Source organism: Staurois parvus, unplaced genomic scaffold, assembly GCF_062004578.1.
Source record: "Staurois parvus isolate SC_StPar_1 unplaced genomic scaffold, SC_StPar_1.0 ptg000249l, whole genome shotgun sequence".
Classification (NCBI taxonomy): Eukaryota; Metazoa; Chordata; class Amphibia; order Anura; family Ranidae; genus Staurois; species Staurois parvus.
The window spans coordinates 11,928,544-11,948,351 of NW_028318045.1; the positions used below are offsets into that span (position 1 = coordinate 11,928,544).

The window sequence follows — 19,808 nt, forward strand, 5'->3', positions numbered from 1 at the left end:
TAGAGGGAGGGGGGAGGAGGTACAAATGGTAATAGCTGCAGGGGATAATTTGATGGAGGTGACTAATGTACAGTTCTTAGATGGAGGTGGGGTAGAATTCCCTGAATAAATTTGTTTTTAAGGATTGCCTAAAGGCGGACAGGGTAGGAGCTAACCAAAACATACTGAGGTAGGGAGTTTCATAGGATGGGAGAAGCTCTGGAGAAGTCCTGGAGGTGAGCGTGGGAGGATATAACAAGGGAACTGGAGAGCAGGAGGTCTTGGGAGTGGAGAAGATGGTTTGGGCGATATCTGCAGATGAGGTTGGTGATGGAGCTGGGGGTGATGTTGTAGACAGGGATGTCCAACAAACTCATGCAGAGGTGATAATCAGGTGTTCAACAAGCTTCTGTCTATGTGGTATACCTTTGGGAGATACTGGAGCCTCCTTCTGGGTGCCCCAAAACCCAGAATGGCTTGCAAATATCAATTTCAGTCAGAATTTTTAAATCACAGATTGCAAAAGCATGATATAAATGAGCAGCATAAAAGTTTCAGTTCTTATTATTTGTCGACGTCACTGTATTTGATTGTGGTCAGAGAATCAGAAAGCATTAAAGCCAAAGCATATGCATGAGCATGACAGCCAGGGAACAAACATTCTTAAAGAAGAGATCAGCAGTGACAGTCCTCCAACTAATGACAAAGACATACAAAGCCTGAACATTCAATTTCCAGGTGCATCAAAACAAAAAGGTGGCCAAAGTAGGAAAAACAAAGAAGAACCCATCTCCTGCCAGTATGTTCTGTGTGGAAACATTGGTCTCTGTGCAGAGGTCCTACAATCCCCTGCGTCCCCAGAGTCAGAGCTCACCAATCATCAGGAACATGGCCTTTGCTGAATGCAGAGCTCTAGGCTTGACTGAGCAGGAGGTAAGTTGGACCTCTGCAGAATGACCACTGCTTCCACATAGTGAGCAAAGATCCTTCTCTGCAGCATGCTGGCAGTGGACAGGCCTTTCTACTCAGGCTGTGGCTATCTTCTAAAGATAATAAACTGTGAAGCTTTGAATACTCTTTGTTTTTATGTTCCTGGAATGTATTTAGCTGATTTAGCCCCAGTTCACACTGATGCTGTGTGGCACATCGCATGTGATTCTCACAGGAACCACATCGCATTCCTGTGCAAATCACATGCGATTTCTATTCGCTGCAATTTGAGCCATACATTTTGTATGGCTTAAATTGCACCGCATCAAAATAGCGCAGGTCTCTTTTTTTTTGTCTGCACCAGAATCGGATCGCATGGGTATTCACACCCATGTGATCCGATTCTGCACATCGCACCTCATTTCGTGAAGCAATTTTGGGGTGTTGTTAACTTAAAATACACACTTGCAGCGGTTCGCATGAATGGGGTGCAATTATGATGCGGTTCTGAAATTGCACAGAAACTGGTGCAAATTCTGCACCGCATCAGTGTAAACAAGGGCTGAAACTGAAAGTTCAATTTTAGGGCCTCCCATGATAATTCAGTAGGTGCTTGCTGCTGCTCTGTCTCCTATCTTGACTACTGAACACCTCCATACTGGTGACACCCACCATTAGCTTCATCCATATGCTAAGCCCACCTAAATACCTCCCTCTTCCTTCCATCAGTAGTCAGTAAAGGAAATCCCACCACAAGCCACATTTCAACTTTCAGGTGTAGGAAAACAATTATTCTGAACTACATTTCTCCTTGAAGGAATATATGTATGGAAACACAATTTTGTTGAAAACATTTGTTGGTATGTGTAGCTGTAAACTCACTGGTGATCCTCAGGATGCGTTGGTAAGAGATGAAGGTCAGCAGAGGTTCTGGCAGTTCACGCAGAAAGGTCTTCAGGATTCCAGCAGGTATGTGCGGATCAGTATACTCATCAAAATTCACGGCCTTCCCTGCGAAGTCAAAAGAATACATTGATTGGTTATGCTCATTAATATTTAGCTGTTCAACATAGAAAGAAGCTGCTGAATAGTAATTGGATGTTATCAGCAAGTGAAGCATTAAACCAATTCAGAATCACACAGCAAGTCATTACTGTATAACTTCCCCGCTTATTGTGTTTTTTATGGACAGATATAGCAAGGGTGTGCATTTCAAAGAGAGGAAACTGTAATAAAACTGAATTTTTATTATTATTTTTTGCAGCATACATGCTTGATAGCAGTGAGGTGGATATAACTAGGGAACATTTTAGGTTTAGTTTTAAAGCCCATCCGAAGTCACAGAAACAGATATGTATTCAGACATTTTACTACACACCTTCACTCTCCTATTACAGCAGTTGTGCAGTGTCTAAATGTGCAGTCCAATAGGCACCAGAGATAGATCCAGTGCACTGTGTAATCAGCACTCAGTAACAGACCTGGTCAGATATACCCCATCACCTTCTCTGCAATACAAGTCTGTGTGAGGACAATTTTTCTGAAGGCTGTAGTTGATACTCAAGCAAGCTCAGAGCATAAGAGTGGTAAAGCAGTATTTTCATTGAGATAAAAAGTATTTTAAGGCATACCCCAGCAAACAAATTATTCTTATGTAATAAAATAAATGTTTTGCTTATACTTCACACTAATTAAGTATACAGTGAATATAATTCATTCACTTTTTATAATCATATTTCCCTCTGTGTTTGGTCATTGCATTAGATAATGCCATGCATCATGTCACTGCAGCACCATTTCAATTCAGTGGCTGTAAGAGTGCGTTGGATTACACAAATGGATTGTTTCCCTTCCCAGCAGTGACTCAGCTTGGCTCACCCTGCAACCCCTTCCCAGCAGTGATTCAGCAGATTGACTCATCTTGTTCCCCCCTTGCTAGCAGTGACTGAGGAGCTTGGCTCCCCCTGCTCCCTCTCCCAGCAGTAATTCAGCAGCTCAGCTCCCCCTGCTACCCCTCCCAGCAGTAATTCAGCAGCTCAGCTCACCCTGCTACCCCTCCCAGCAGTAATTCAGCAGCTCAGCTCCCCCTCCAGGAGTAATTCAGCAGCTCAGCTACCCCTGCTTCCCATCCCAGCAGTGATTCAGCAGCTCAGCTCCCACTCCAGGAGTAACTCAGCAGCTCAGCCCCCCCTGCTCCCCCTCCAGGAGCAACTCAGCAGCTCAGTCCCCCCTGCTCCCCCTCCAGGAGTAAATCAGCAGCTCAGCCCCCCCCGCTCCCCCTCCAGGAGTAACTCAGCCTTCCCTGCTCCCCCTCCAGGAGTAACTCAGCAGCTCAGACCCCCCTGCTCCCCCTCCAGGAGCAACTGAGCAGCTCAGCTCCCCCTACTACCCATCCCAGCAGTGATTCAGCAGCTCAGCTCACCCTGCTACCCCTCCCAGCAGTGACTCAGCAGCTTGGCTCACCCTGCTCCTGCACCCAGCAATGACTCAGCAACCTTCCAGCCTTCTAATGTCTAATGTAAATGGGAAGCAGGAGCTCTAGCAAGGGGAAGGGACAGAGAGCGCTTATCTACTGAGTTACTTCTGGGAAGGGGAAGCAGAAAACTTACCTGCTAAGAGATAACACACTCACTTCTTATCCAGAAGCCAGGGTGTCACAGAATTTGAAATGATGAAAAATCTCCACAAAGGGAGCAGAGGCAGTCACAAAAACATCTTGTGTCTGCATGCAGCGGTCTCAGATTTGATCTGTCAGATAAACAACTATATAGTGCAACATAACTATCTCATATTGTATCCGCTCAAGTAAAACCTCACTATACTTGGATGTTGGTAAATTTAGCTGATCTTCAAATCTGAAATAAAGTCTGAAAATGAGGGTGCAAAGAAGTCTGTAAAACCCATGATGCACATCAGCAGCAGCAGGGGCATAAAATAAAATTGTTGATGGCCTTAATAATCTTGCTGCTTGTGACATTTCACCTGTCATTACAGAGAAGAATGAACTCCAGTCATGAGACTAAACAATTCATCCTTACAGCACCATTCGCTGTAGTGGCCACACAAGGTAACTTCACCCGAAGAAGCATATTTTAAATTGGATAGTAACCTGTTCCATCACAGTTCATAATCGCCAATATCTCTTCTCTATGAATCAACATTACCCCCCCCCCCTTCCTTCTCCTCCATTCAACAAACTGTAAATTCCTACAGCTGTGTCCCTAGCGGCCTCCATACATCTCCCGCTAACGTGACATCTACATTACAAATGGCTTTATGATTAACTAATTAAATGAGCGGTGGTAGCGGTGGTAAAATAGATTCATTATCGGCGAGAGGACTCGCTTCGGTGCTCCCGGAGTGCTCGGGGAAATACTGACCCAGATTATACAGCTTCTGGATGTCTTTGATGATGTGAACGGCGACTGATCTTCGAAAGAGACCTTCCGTGCGCAAACCTGTGAGACAAAATGAAATGTCTGAAGACTTGCTGACTGCAATAAATGGAAGCATCACTGTGTCACTAGGAATATTTGCATGCACTTTGTAATAGTGTCCCTCCAACAAAATACATTTGAGGCAAGCTGTATATTTTGTTAGCATGAAGTGCCAGCCAAAACTTTTTTTTAATGAAAGAAGAATTCCAGGTAAAAAAAAATCTAAAGCAAGAGTAAAAGTAAAAATAAAAAGGCAGCTTTTCGCAGCAATATCTACATTCAATCTAGTGCTGTCCCTGCAGTAAGTCTTTTCTGCCACTAGATGTCACCAATCTTCCTAGTTGAATGACCACCATCATCATTCAACTCACTTCCTGTAAGTTTAGACAGTCATGGACAAACCCTCAGGGGACTGCGTCATCATGATGCCTGGGTCTAGAGTACTATTGTGCTGAATGGCAGTCACATTTATACGTTTTTGTAATTTTATATACTGCTACACTGTTACCCAGATAAATTGCAAAGAAATGAATAGGTGTTGATGGGCACACTTTAATCTATTTACTTATCTGACATAGTAAGTTTGAACTTCCCAGCAACAGCCAAACATTTTCCAGCTTTAATTTTTTTTAAGCCTAGATTTAAAAAAAAATCATAATAAGAAAAAAATAAACCTTAGATAAGCTTGGTTTCTGCCTAAACAGCCTCAACTCGCTACACTTTCTCAACACATTACTTTTAGAAAGGTACACATTAATGGAAATGAAAACCATCAGGAAAACATACAAACAAACCTGAAATAAAAAGAAGAAAATTGGAGACATTGTAATAATGTAACCGAACAAATGTGTACATTTTGCTCCCGTACAGAATAAACATAAACACTCAGGATCGTTAAAAAAGCAATTTGTATATTATGTACAAAAGGAGCTCGCTGTGTTTGTACAATTAAAATAAAAACCATTAAATCACAAGACAATTGTTCAGACTGAGAACTGAAATAACAACAACTAAGGCAGAACTCCAGGCAGATATGAAAAGACATAAAAGGGAAGAGATTTCTAAAAACACAACACCAAGGGCACGTTTACACTTCTGGGTTGTGGTAACATGCGTTGCTGCACTGCAGTGCCTTTTATTATGAATGCACGTAGTGTGTGTTAATGCATGCATCACTGCATTGCAGAAGTGTAAATGTGGCTTGGGGTGTCAGTTACTTTAAATGGCACCCCAACACACTACAGCAATGCACCTGTGTTGTGTTAGAAAAAAACAATCATATCCAATGTTCAACATGTCAGGATGTGTTGGCAGGCCCATCATTCTAATAGGTGTTTTTAATGCAAGGAACATTAACAGGTACTGTATGTGCTGCACTAATGTATTCTGCACTTAGCCATCTTTGGATTTCTGAATTCAACGGAGCACATTAAGGCCCCATGCAAACTTCTGCTCCTAAATTCATGTTTTTGTGGATTTTGGTGGATTTTTTTTCTGCCCCTGAACTCCCCTCTATGTTATCCTATGTGTCCATACACACATAGCCGTTTGCAGTTTAGTAGCAGGGGAGTTTAGAGGAAGTTCACAAAATTCCCTAAAATTGTGTTCAGGAGAGGGGATTTTGACTACACAAAATGCTGAAAGTTGCTAAACACGTGTAATTGTGCCTAAGAGTTAGGCACGTTTAGCGCTTCAGAGTTTATTCATTTCAATGGCTAGAATAAGCAGCCGGCTGCAGAGGGCAGCCAGCAGATCAGCAGGAGGGGGGTCTGGGCTCCCGGGGGAATCAGATGCCGGCAGAAAAAGCAGAGGGATCAGTGCGGCGGGGGGCAATTACAGAACGATGCCCCATGTCTGTGTCTTTCCCTGCAGCAGTTGAAGGCCATCTGAAGGGAGAGAAACTGGCTTTCAGCTGCTGCAGAGAGCTGCACAGGGCATCCTTCTGTAATTGTCCCCCACCCCGTCACACCGATTCCCCGTGATGTTTGGCATCCCCTTGTGCCTGGGGCCCCTACAGGAGGACCGGTGGTACCCCCTTATCTGCGGCCCTGGTCCCTAAATGTATTTAGTGTCTGGATAATGAGACAAGGGGCAAAGTTACATGCTCCATACCCAAATATGCAGGGTGCTAAGAGGAAGGGAAGATAAAGGAGATCATTAGGGGGTTGGGGGAAGTCTTTTGCAAACACACTTTCTCTACGCTCTGCATGTCTCTTTGCCTCTTTAAAGAGATCCTATCTCCAGACCACCCACTTCAACAAATATCTTCCCATGAGATTATATGTGTACCATTAACAGATTATTAAAACCTCACTGTCCCTCCACTTTACCAGCTTCAACACCGCACAACACAGCATGCTTAGATTTTTGTCTCCTCAAAAATTTCCAAAATAAGACATCAAATTCTTACTACACCATATGTTTCTTCCACATCACTTCCTGACCCACGTAGTGTTACTGCTTCGTCTCTCTCCCATTTCTCTTCACTTGACTCTGCATCTCTAATTAAACTGGTGATAATATAAAATCTTCCATCTGTATACTTGATCCTATTCCCATCCATTTATTTAAATCCTGTTTTAGTTCCCAATACCCCATTATTCTCAATATCATAAATTACTCCCTTAGCACTGGTTTGGAACCAACAATCCTCAAAACTGCTGCCATCACCCCAGTACCTAAAAAACCCAACATAGCTCTGGAAAACAACTTTCGCCCAATATCTAATTTGTCCTTCCTTGCCAGGATCCTTGGGCACCTGACTTTAAATAACCTATTTGAACCCCTCCAATCTGGTTTTTGACAACTGCACAGCACAGAAACCGCTTTGGTAAAAGTCACTAAAGACCTTCTGATTCAGCTCACTAACTATTCTTATTCTACTTGATTTTAGTTCTACCTTTAATACAGTAAACCACAATATTTTACTCTCTTGCCTTGAACCCATATTTGGAGTCTCAGAATTGGCTCTGAAATGGATTAAGTGATATCTTACTGATTGCTGTCACTTTGTTTCTCTTGGTGGATTCCAGTCTGATGTTGGTCCAGTCAAGTACAGTGTTCCTCAGGGTCTCTTACCTTTCAGCATTTACATGTTTCCACTTGGTCAACTGCTTAGATCACACGGGCTCAATTATCGCTTCTATGCTGATGACACTCAGATACACATCCACACTAAACCTGATTCTACTTTGGGTGCTTCTCTCCTAACAGTATTTGTGATCTAAAAACTTTGATGGCACACAATTTCCTTCAATTAAACTATGACAAGACTGAAGTCATGCCTTATTCGCACCCCCCATCAATTTTAAAATACCAGTTCTGGTAGCCTATCGAAGGCCCTATACTTGAACTTCAGTCTAAATGGAAAAATCTATGGGTGATATTTGATGCTAGTTTAACCTTTGATCCACATGTACAAAATGTTGTCAGAACATTTTTTTCCACTTGAGAAACATTGCTTGGATGCGTCCTATGGTATCATACACTGTAGCTGAAAAGCTGATCCATACATTTGTGTTCTCCCAACTTGACTATTGCAATGCTGTACTCACTGGTTTAACTAAATCCATAATTAATTGACTTCAATAAGTACAAAGTTCTGCAGCCAGAAACCTGAGTAAGTTTGGTACAGGTGATCATATTACCCCTATCCTGGAGTCCTTGCACTGGCTACACATCAGATTTCGCATAGACTTTAGGATCCTCCTGCTCACCTATAAGGCTCTTCATGGCTTGGAACCCCATTTACTTCCTGAACTTTTCTCAACTTACTCCCCCTCATCGTAACCTCCGCTCCTCAAATTCTGGTCTTCTGTGTGTACCCCCTACACACCTACACTCGATGGGAAACAGAGCCTTCTCTATGCTCCAAAACTCTGGAATTTTCTTTCAAAAAACATCAGAGTCAGCTTCTCTAGACTCATTCAAATCAAATCTACAAATTTTTTTTCTTTAGACGAGCTTTCATGCAGATGACCCTTTTGTCCTTTATTTTATCCTGTGTATTTCTTGTGTTTTATTTGTAAAGTGCTTTGAGAAGCTACATTTAAAAGGAGCTATATAAAGTTTATTGTTATTTATTATTATATTTTAGGTATGATATTTACCTGTAAAAACCTCCTTGTGTAGATATTCAAGAGTTCTGAGAGTACTGTTGGGTGGCGCCATCTTGGATGTGATGTCAGCAGCCCCTGCAGACTCAGGAGATGTCACGATAGTATTCCCCTTAACTCCTACGCTGGTAGCTACATAAAAGTTTATGTAGGTAGATGAATGGAGGGCAGAGGAGCTGAGCCAGAACATAGAGTAATTACACATTTCCAGGAGAGGAGAAGGCTATGACGTGTAAGAAAGGAGGGGGCTGTGCAAGATAATTGACTCTTCTTGGAGTACTCCAATTTTTCCAATGATAAACACTGCAAGTAAAAAATACTTGATTCGTCTGTGCTTTTTTTTTTTTTGCAATGCATTTATTTAAGTAGGTGAAATGGTCTTTTTAAAGTTCAATTCTGTCTCTTAGTTTTGGGTAATGCAAGGAAGGGTTAGAGGCATGGTTGAACTTTTAGAAACATAACTTAGAAAAGTGACAGCAGAAAAAGACCGAGTGGTCCATCGAGCCTGCCCATTTTTTTTTTGTTTTTTGTTCTTTTACTGCTGTCTGTTACTATATTGGGGATATTTTGAGCTAAAGTGAATGTTTTTGCCCTGACAAAAGTGTTTGTGTCCTTTGAAATCAGCAAAATTGGTCATTTCAATCCCAGTGACCAGGAGAAATAGAGAGGGTGAAACTCCCTAAAGGAGATACATACAGCAATAAAAACCTGACAGAGGTACTATCCCTTCTCTACTCAAAACAGAAACAACAACAACAAAAAAAGGTTTGGGTCTAGATACACTTTACTTTTTGTCCCAGTTCTTCCCAAATACGCTTGACCTGTGTAGAAAATATTGGTAGAACAAACATTTCATAATAATAATATTACAAGGAATGGCTCAAACACTGACATCAGCTGAAGAGGGCTTCAGAAAAAGCTCTTCAGGAGTCAAGAAGGGTGACTCATCACAATAAACCGAGTAATTATGTATGTACACCAGTACAGTGCCCCACCACACACCAAAGCCAGCGTGATGGACAGTAAGTGAGTATCTGGCTTTCAAGGACCACCAGTAATAAGAACCACTTAACCATTCATTTACAATATGCTTCATACTATTATGTCTAACAGGATTGTAAAGAGCAGATTGTATGTATTCTGTTTATGTGTAATGCAATACAGCCTTATTATGTCTAGGGATAGTCATATGACTGCATGGCACCATCTCCCAGTGTGCAGAAATTATGGATTATGGGACAGAATGCAGCAAAGCTGGGTATACATGCTTAGTTTTTTTTTCCATTCAGCTTGATCGGTTCCCCCGTCCACACAAACGAGGGACTCCTCCACTGCCAAAATACACTGGTCAGTGCTGCAGACGTTTGGCTGATTGAATAATAGTTTTCCAGCAGTCCTATTTCACAGAAGTCAATCTATTGGCTTCTTGAGAGGCTCCTGATGATGCGCAGTCACAGAAAATGGCGTTGAGCAGAGCATAATTGATAGAGGTCCTGCCGCCAATCCTTGCTGGACTGGTGGCCCTGCATATTTGAATGTTGATGCTGACCCCCAGGGAGTGGAAGAGTGCCGCTTTCGTTTTTATTGATGGAACGAGAGAAACCCTGAATGGTAATTCATAATAAAGCGCATATTTTTGTTCTATCCATTAGACAGCATTAGATTGCAGTAAGCCTACAATCTCCCTATATGGTGGAGGATAAATACAGTGGGTGTTCCTTTTTGCATGGTGAAGGCTGGAATAAGACACACTAGGACTCATTACTTATTCACTGGATTTACATCATATTTATATTAAATTGGTTTCTAAGAACTCATTCTTGATTTATAGACACATTGATAGACCTCCTGCTCTCTAGTTCCCTGGTCTCCTCCTCCAATGCTTGTCTCCAGGGCTTCCCCCATCCTCTGGAACTCCCTACCCCAATCCATCAGACTATCACCTACTCTACTTGCCTTTAGGCGCACTCTGAAAACCTATCTCTTCAGGGAAGCCTACCCCGCCCTCAGCTAATTACTGAACTCCTCCACTCTTCCTACCACTCCATCCCCCACAGCTACTTCCTCCTGTACCACTATCCCCTCCCTCCTAGATTGTAAGCTCCAAGGAGCAGGGCCCTCGATCCCCTCGTGTATTGAATCGTATTGTTACTGTACTGTCTCGTGTACTGTCTCCCATTATAATGTACAGCGCTGAGCAAACCGTTGGCGCTATATAAATCCTGTATAATAATAATTGATATTTTCATTATTTCTATATGGTGACATATCCTAGCATACACTATTAATAATAATTTAGCGCTGATCAATGTATATTGCATGCGGCTTTATTTCATTAATTTTTTTGTTACTGCTGACTTTTTCACATTGCTTCACTATTAGTAAACATTAGCTGTAAAGTAAACATCAGCTTTTGACACATCTGGTCTATGGCATGTATGATACAACAGTGACTTCTAGAGTTTGAGTTCTGTTTCGCTTATGGAAACTGATGCAGGAAAGGGTATGCCAATGTGGGAATGGCTACCCAAACATTCTAAATAAAAGGCCACAAGCATAACCTAAAAGGGGGGGCTCCATTACAACAGAAGAACTAAGAAGGAAAGTCTGTGCCAGAGGGGACATCCCAAGACCAAAGAAGGAAGTTCACTTGGAGGATGACATTAGCGCCCTGTTCCCTGCAATCACTTGAGTAAAGCTTGGAGCCTGTCTGTTACAGAAATTGCAAATTATAACAAGTAATGTTAGTGTACCTCTACTGTATATAGACCATTGTCCATGCTCATCTGCTAGGAAGGTTAGGTAGCTTGTGCTATATGTCTATACGGGCACGGGTTTACACATCTATTCACTTTACCATATAGTGATCACGAGTGTTTTTGTGTGAATCACATGCGTTATGGAATGAATAATTCAAGTTGTTAAGGATAATACACTATGTGCATTTCCTTTCTTTTTTTTGAGGTTTTTTTGGTTTCAGAAATTACTTTGGAGGCTGTCTTCACCTGGAGGTTGATTTTGAGATTTTGAATGACTTTGATATTTTGACTAATTTATTATTTTGGGACTTGTGTGTTTTTTGTTTTGAGTACTTATTATATCTGTATTTATACTTGGGATACTAAGCATATTTCATAAGATTATCACACTTTTTGGGGTTTAAAGTGTTTATATGCGTTTTGGGGAAGTTTGTGAATAAGGGAAGGGTACACCGTATTTGATTGTCATTATTTTGCACTAGGGGGGTTTATTTGTATTTATACTTGGGATACTAAGCATACTTCATAATATTTAGCCAAACGGGGAGGTACCAAAATCCCTTGTAAATTGCAATACATTTAAAATAGTTAGAAAAAGTGAGGGTGCCTTTCCTTCCATGGAATTATCCTGGTCCTCGTTGACTAGTTAAACTACTCAAGGTTATTAGTTGTCCTCACCCTGTCTTAACCCCTGGGAAGAGAATTAGGCTGTACAGTAAAGAGTTTGTGATGGCAGCACAACTACAAGATCTAATTTTCCTACCAGATAGTGAGATTATTATTATTATACAGTATTTATAAAGTGCCAATAATTCACTCAGCGCTGTACATTACAAAGGGGGACAGAACATGTGACAGAACAATACCAATATAATGCAAAACATGAGGGGATCGAGGGCCCTGCTCTTTCGAGCTTACAATCTAGGAGAACTGTGTAGTAAGTGCTGGGTAGGATAGGATTTAGTTTATGTATTTGCTTTTGTTGTGGTTACATTGTGACACCCACTTTAAAGAATGAAATAATTCTGGAGCCCTTACCTTTCACCTTCAGGTACGCAATTGTCTGCTCCATGACGGGGGGGATCAGCTCTCCCTGGTTTTTGTTCTTTAGGCTGAACAAAATAAAAATATTATAACTTAGATAATTCTCCTTTTCTTATCACAATGATATGTTTACAGGTTGTGTTACAACAGTGACCCTGATGACTTTAGCATGGTTGCCATACCTCCTACATCGCATTATCATTCACTGATGGCTTGGAATTGCCAGCTTATAGTACTTCCTTTGTTTAATCAAAAATTATTTTCTTATTTTATTTTATTCAGGTTTAAAAAGAATAAGAAATAGTTTTTGGAGTCTGTTTTAATACAAGTGTATAAATGGGCAGTCTTTGTAAGCATTTGACCTGTAGACCGTTCAAGGAAGTAAAGATTTCATGGGGCAAGATGTAAATCTGAATTTTCCGTATCTCTGCCTCCACCTCCCACTGATAATAATCTTGGCGTAACGATCTGTGTAGTTAGTATGGCTACCTGGGCCACGAATCTAACAAATTATTGTTGACCCCAAACGGTTCAATAAGCAGCAGCTCGCCTCTGGATGAGTAATGAGAATTGAATAGTGTGTTTCTGTACTGACTGGAGAGATCTTAATAGTATTGAGGTAAAGAGATCTCTGCGCTGGATACCTATAAAAGGATTTTATTAAAGCCCAACTCTAGCCAAAACCTTTTTCTAAGTTTTGGTTTTACTGGGGAAGAGGTAAAACTTTAGTCTGGTTTTAAATTTTGTCTGTGTCTGCAATGAGAATTGAAGCTGGAACTGAAATCAGCTAAATACTTTCCCCATGCATCAAAGAAAAGTGTGCAAAGTCTATCACTTTCTATAGAATGCAGCCACAGCCCAAGTAGAAAAGCCTGCTTCTGCCAGCATGCTTCCACTCTCTGCGTGTGGAAGCAGTGGTTTCTCTGCAAAGAACTAACCTTGGTGAGTCAGACCTACAATGCCTTGAAAAAGTATTCATACCCCTTGAAATCTTTCACATTTTGTCATTTTACAACCAAAAATGTAAATGTATTTTATTGGGATTTTATGTGATAGACCAACACAAAGTGGCACATAATTGTGAACTGGAAGGAAAATGATAAATGGCTTTCAAACCTTTTTACAAATAAATATCTGAAAAGTGTGGCGTGCATTTGTATTCAGTGCCCTTTACTCTGATACCCCTGACTAAAATTTGGTGAAACCAAAAATGCTTTGTAAACAGACAAAGCCAACACACAAACTGCATACACTGGCCCTTAGCTTGACCATAATTGTGTTGCTTTTAATCCAAGTACTAGCATCCAGTGCAGCTCCATAAATTACAATCATTAAAATGAAGTCATCCCGCAACTTGCAATATTCCTCGAGACTGACAAAACCATTTTCAATCCCCGTTTCGCAGAGCATAAGGCTTTGCCGTCCGAACAAATTCAATTTTACTTGGCAATGAATTTCTTTTATCAACTGAATCAGTTCCCTCAAATTGCCGCCAGCGATGACACGTTTCTTCCTGTTCTAACAAGCCCAAGTAATTGGATGCTTTACACTAGTTGTTGAGAACTAATAAAGGAAGCTTGGAAATGTCTTTGGCTGACCCTTTGTTTAGAGGGATCAAGCCTTTCCGTATTTGCACCATTAGAGCAACATTCAATCAAGGTGAACCTTTTCCTTTCTTTTTTAAATAAAGTCATTTCTCGGTCTGAGTACAACGGATGCGGGAGCAGAGGAAGGCTTGACACTATAACACCTCGGCAATTTTCACCACTCTACTGATTAATTGTCAGCCTAAAGCCCTTGAGAAAGCTTTGCTGAAGTTACGCGAAGGGATCATGCTGACCATTACTCCACAAGCTGTGGGTAATCTAACCCTTGACAGGTTTGACCAAACGCTGGAAAAAAAAGCATCCTCCAAGGTTCAATGTATAGCATGAGAAGTGCACCATTACGATCTTTTACAATCCCACTGTCCACGTAATGTTACAATGATCATCCCTTACAGTTAGTGATATTGGACTTGTAATTAAATATTTTCCTCAATAGCTACAAAGCATATAAATGTACTTTGTGTGCATCAAATCCTAGTTATTGCTTTGTAAAAGAAGCAGTGACATCATCACTGTGCTCTACATATTCTGTTCAGAGTTTAGTCACCCATTACAGGCTGCCTGTGAAAAACTACAGAAGAGGGTGGATACAAGACCAGTCACCCTACACAATATATGATTATACCGGAGTTCAGATTTAAAAGAATTATTCTATTTTCAAAAAGCTACTTTTTAAATTACAAGAACATATTGAAGCCTACAATAGAATTTAGTGACTGGGATGTTATGCTGCAGAATAAATTTGGGGCCAATCACATGCCTGCCTAATGCTATGGCACAATGGATAACTGTCTCTATTTCTCAGCATTGAGGACACCATAGATCCTGACCAAATCTCCAACTCCATTTGCAGAAATGCAGCCCCAAACTTGCAAGGAACCTCCACCATGCTTCATTGTTGCCTGCAGACACTCATTATTGTACTGCTCTCCAGCCCTTTGGTGAACAAACTGCCCCCTGGTTCAGCCAAATATTTCAGATTCTGACTCTTCAGTCCAGAACACCTGCTGCCATTTTTCTACACCTCATTGCCTATGTTTATGTGCATTGCTGAGTCGCTTAGCCTTGTTTCCATGTCACAGGTATGACTTTTTGGCTGCAATTCTTCAGTGAAGATCTCTTCTGGCCAGACTTCTCCAGACAGTAGATGGATGTACTGGGGTCCCACTGGTTTCTGTCAATTCTGTACTGATGGCACTTCTGATGTCGAAGGGAAGTAAGCATGATGACCCTTACGTCTACAATTCTCAACGTTGCTCAATTCTTTTTGCTTCTTCAGAAGAGCTTGAACAGCTTTGAAATCTTTGCCTGGGAGAGACCTTGCTGATGCAGTATAACTACTTTGTGTCTTTTTGCTGTGCTCAATCCTGCCATGGTGTATGCCCTGTGACATTAAACAGCTTTCCACATCTTCATCTAAATAGCAGAGTTTGGCTGTTCCCCACCCAGTTTTAAGCCTCCTACACAGCGGTTTCTGTTTCAGTTAATGACTGTGTTTCAACCTACACATCAAATTGATGATCATTAGCACCTGCTTGGTATAATTGGTTAAACATACACCTGACTTTAATCCTACAAATTCCCTGACTTTGCGCAGGTATACAAAATGTGCAAGTATAAGAATTGATGCTAGTTTGAAGCCAAAGGGTAGTCACACCAAATATTGATTTGCTTTAGATTTTTCTTCTGTTCACTCATTTTGCATTTTGTAAATTGATAAAAATCAGCATTTAAAATATATTCTTTTAAACACCTGCCTAAACTGTTTGCACAGTATTGTATATTTAAAAGTGAATTGTCCTCTTTGCCAACATAGGTGAACTGTATAGGTGAACAATTGGTGTTATTGCATTTCTCCGGCCATAATGCACTGAACATTGTATTTATCTACTGTAGAAAATAAACCTGACATTATTTGCTCTATCTGAAATGAAGCAGGGAAGGACGGAAGTATAACTACACCATATGTCCTGACAGATAAGGGGTGATGGCTCACTACTAGCGCTAGCGTTAGCCACCCCGCTACATGACCTGTCTGCCTAGGGAGAATGATAAATGAAAATTAAAAGATTATTTTACATTCTCCAGAAAAGAAATGGCTTGTTTTCCTCTCTCTAATACAGAATATGCCACTTAATACAATTTCGTCTATTGTATCAGAAGTTCCATTTTGTTGCAGCAACACCCGCCTCTGTTTATATATCATTTATCTATTGATGAAGAGCAGAATGTATCTAAGTGAAAATGCACTCACGTAAGCAACTAGGTTTAATGACAAACGTTTATCGAGGAACTTGGTGGTTCATGGCATTATTTCTGCCTAAGTCTCCACTGGGGAGATTTCCCCTTACTTCCTGTTGTGATGACCACATAATATATGAATATCTCCAGCAGAGACACTGGAAATACAGTCTCTAGTGCTTCTTCACTCTATCCAGAAGAAGCAAAGAAAAAAAAAATTTGGTTGGAATTCTACCATAAACTGACATTGGGGAAACGGTGCCATCTGGGTGACTATAATATACATCCTGACAATCTTCTGCAGCTGGCTGGCCCTAAATGCCTATAGCTGCCAATATCCTCATCTGAATGTTCTGAATTCAGAGACTTATAAAAATGCAAGGCTATGATTTATCAAGCTGTAATATCACTTGGGACCCATTCACACTTGCCCGCACACTAAACCAGAGTGGTTTAGTGTGCAGGCAGCAGTCTGTCTTGAGCTGGGCTAGAAAATTAACAATTCCTGGTATAGTCATTTTGCTAGTAAGGTTAGAGGCACATTGCAAGTGAATAAAAAGTTTCTTATGGAAAGAAAGAACACTTCAAGTAAGAATTTAAAATGCTTAATTTTTCTGCGCTTTTACCTTCAATTTTCTTTAGTTAAGGTGTCTTTAAGGAGGTGGTACAGTGCCTTAGGTAGATGTAAACCCTAGTTGAATTACATTTAGCACTGTGTATTATAAACAATTGCCAATTTGTAAAACAAATCAAATTGTTTCATCTCTGTTGCATTTCAGTTTTGCTGATCTCCTGCAGTCACTTTATTGTAAAATGAACCTGTTACTTTAGCCAGTATAGAGCAGGTATAGAAGCTTTCTGATTTTCTTCCTTTCCTAGTGTTGCCCAATAAAATACAGCACGTTTATTGGCTTAATTTCCAGATCACTGAATACATAGTTGGGCACACAGCCCATGCAGAGTCTCTGCAGCACAATATGACTTTAGAATACAAACAGAAATTGTGGATACTCACTACTCCAGGCTGACACCAAACTGTTGTGTAGGGAGTGGCGGTCGAGGTGGAGGCGCTTTAGTAATAGCTACGGCTTTTCCCCTGTGCTGGAGGCGGAGCTTTTCATCATGTCTGGAAGGTAAGGTACCTTTGTTATCTTTGCACTGTATTGAACACTTCAAAACCCATTTGACTGATCTTTCTCACGTAGGTAACAGCCCCTGATTTCCAGGGCAGCTTTTGTTTTTGAAATTTTCATCCTAGAAATTGTTCACATGTGCTTTCCATATCTGATCACTATTATAAGATTACTTCTTTACCCACTTGCCCTCCTGAGGATTTACCCCACTTCATGACCAGGCCATTTTTTGCGTTACAGCGCTCTGTTACTTTAACTGACAATTGCACGTTCATACTATGCTACACCCAAATGAAATTTACATCCTTTTTTTCCCACAAATTGAGTTTTCTTTTGGTGGTATTTGATTGCCTGTGCGTTTTTATTTTTTGCGCTATAAGCAAAAAAAGACCGACAATTTTGAAAAAAAAACAAACTTTTTGCTATTAAACATGTCCAGTAAAAAAAATTTTAAAAATCAGATTTCATCATGGCCAAAATGTATTCTGCGACATGTCTTTGCTAAAAAATATCCCAATACATGTAAATTAAATTGGTTTACATGACCGTTATAGCGTTTACAAATGGCGGTATAGATAATGGGATTTTTTTTTTTTACTAGTAATGGCAGCAATCAGCAACTTTTAGAGGGACTGCGAGACTGCAGCAGCCATTCTGACACTGGAGGTGAACTGACTTGGTGTCACTGACATCCCAGTGTCACCAATACAGTGATCAGTGCTAAAAAACAGCACTGACACTGTACTAATGGCACTGGGCAGGAAGGGGTTAATGTGAGGGGCAATCAAGAGGTTAACTGTGTGCTGGGAGTGTTTTACTAGGGGGCGGGGGGTGTGTTCTTCACTGTAAGCACACTAATCGGTATGGCTGTACTGTACACAGCCATCCCGAGCAGTGTGCTCGAGCTGACAGGGAGGAAGATTGTTTGTAAACCAAACAATCTTCCTCCCCGTCGGAGATGCTCAGGAAACACTGGGCGCCAGTGGGTAATTACCGTCTGGAACCTGGTGATTGACATCCACGGCTGCGAATGGCAGTGTGGGTAGGGTGCGTACGCGGCTCACGTGTGCCCCCTACCCGGGAATGCAAAATCACGTACAGTCAGGTCCATAAATATTGGGACATCAACACAATTCTAACATTTTTGGCTCAATACACCACCACAATGGATTTGAAATGAAACAAACAAGATGTGCTTTAACTGCAGACTGTCAGCTTTAATTTGAGGGTATTTACATCCAAATCAGGTGAACGGTGTAGGAATTACAACAGTTTGCATATGTGCCTCCCACTTGTTAAGGGACCAAAAGTAATGGGACAGAATAATAATCATAAATCAAACTTTCACTTTTTAATACTTGGTTGCAAATCCTTTGCAGTCAATTACAGCCTGAAGTCTGGAACGCATAGACATCACCAGACGCTGGGTTTCATCCCTGGTGATGCTCTGCCAGGCCTCTACTGCAACTGTCTTCAGTTCCTGCTTGTTCTTGGGGCATTTTCCCTTCAGTTTTGTCTTCAGCAAGTGAAATGCATGCTCAATCAGATTCAGGTCAGGTGATTTACTTGGCCATTGCATAACATTCCACTTCTTTCCCTTAAAAAACTATTTGGGTGATTTTGCAGTATGCCTTGGGTCATTGTCCATCTGCACTGTGAAGCGGCGTCCAATGAGTTCTGAAGCATTTGGCTGAATATGAGCAGATAATATTGCCCGAAACACTTCAGAATTCATCCTGCTGCTTTTGTCAGCAGTCACATCATCAATAAATACAAGAGAACCAGTTCCATTGGCAGCCATACATGCCCACGCCATGCCACTACCACCACCATGCTTCACTGATGGGGTGGTATGCTTAGGATCATGAGCAGTTCCTTTCCTTCTCCATACTCTTCTCTTCCCATCACTCTGGTACAAGTTGATCTCGGTCTCATCTGTCCATAGGATGTTGTTCCAGAACTGTGAAGGCTTTTTTAGATGTCGTTTGGCAAACTCTAATCTGGCCTTCCTGTTTTTGAGGCTCACCAATGGTTTACATCTTGTGGTGAACCCTCTGTATTCACTCTGGTGAAGTCTTCTCTTGATTGTTGACTTTGACACAAATACACCTACCTCCTGGAGAGTGTTCTTGATCTGGCCAACTGTTGTGAAGGGTGTTTTCTTCACCAGGGAAAGAATTCTTCGGTCATCCACCATAGTTATTTTCCATGGTCTTCCAGGTCTTTTGGTGTTGCTGAGCTCATCGGTGCGTTCCTTCTTTTTAAGAATGTTCCAAACAGTTGTTTTGGCCACGCCTAATGTTTTGCTATCTCTCTGATGGGTTTGTTTTGTTTTTTCAGCCTAATGATGGCTTGCTTCACTGATAGTGACAGCTCTTTGGATTTCATCTTGAGAGTTGACAGCAACAGATTCCAAATGCAAATAGCACACTTGAAATGAACTCTGGACCTTTTATCTGCTCATTGTAATTGGGATAATGAGGGAATAACACACACCTGGCCATGGAACAGCTGAGAAGCCAATTGTCCCATTACTTTTGGTCCCTTAACAAGTGGGAGGCAC

General features: G+C 41.2%; 1 protein-coding gene across 2 annotated transcripts in view; it reads right to left on the minus strand.

Moving 5' to 3' along the window:
- The window catches only part of ARHGAP8 (Rho GTPase activating protein 8), an 85,297-nt gene that overhangs the window by 18,875 nt on the left and 46,614 nt on the right, over positions 1-19,808 (minus strand). For both annotated transcript variants that reach the window (XM_089680781.1, XM_089680782.1), the window contains exons 8-11: positions 17,128-17,238; positions 12,259-12,332; positions 4,290-4,367; positions 1,792-1,920 (exon numbers count right to left, since the gene is read on the minus strand). In XM_089680781.1, the coding sequence (XP_089536907.1) occupies positions 1,792-1,920; positions 4,290-4,367; positions 12,259-12,332; positions 17,128-17,238 (392 nt within the window). The remainder of the gene's footprint in view (positions 1-1,791; positions 1,921-4,289; positions 4,368-12,258; positions 12,333-17,127; positions 17,239-19,808) is intronic.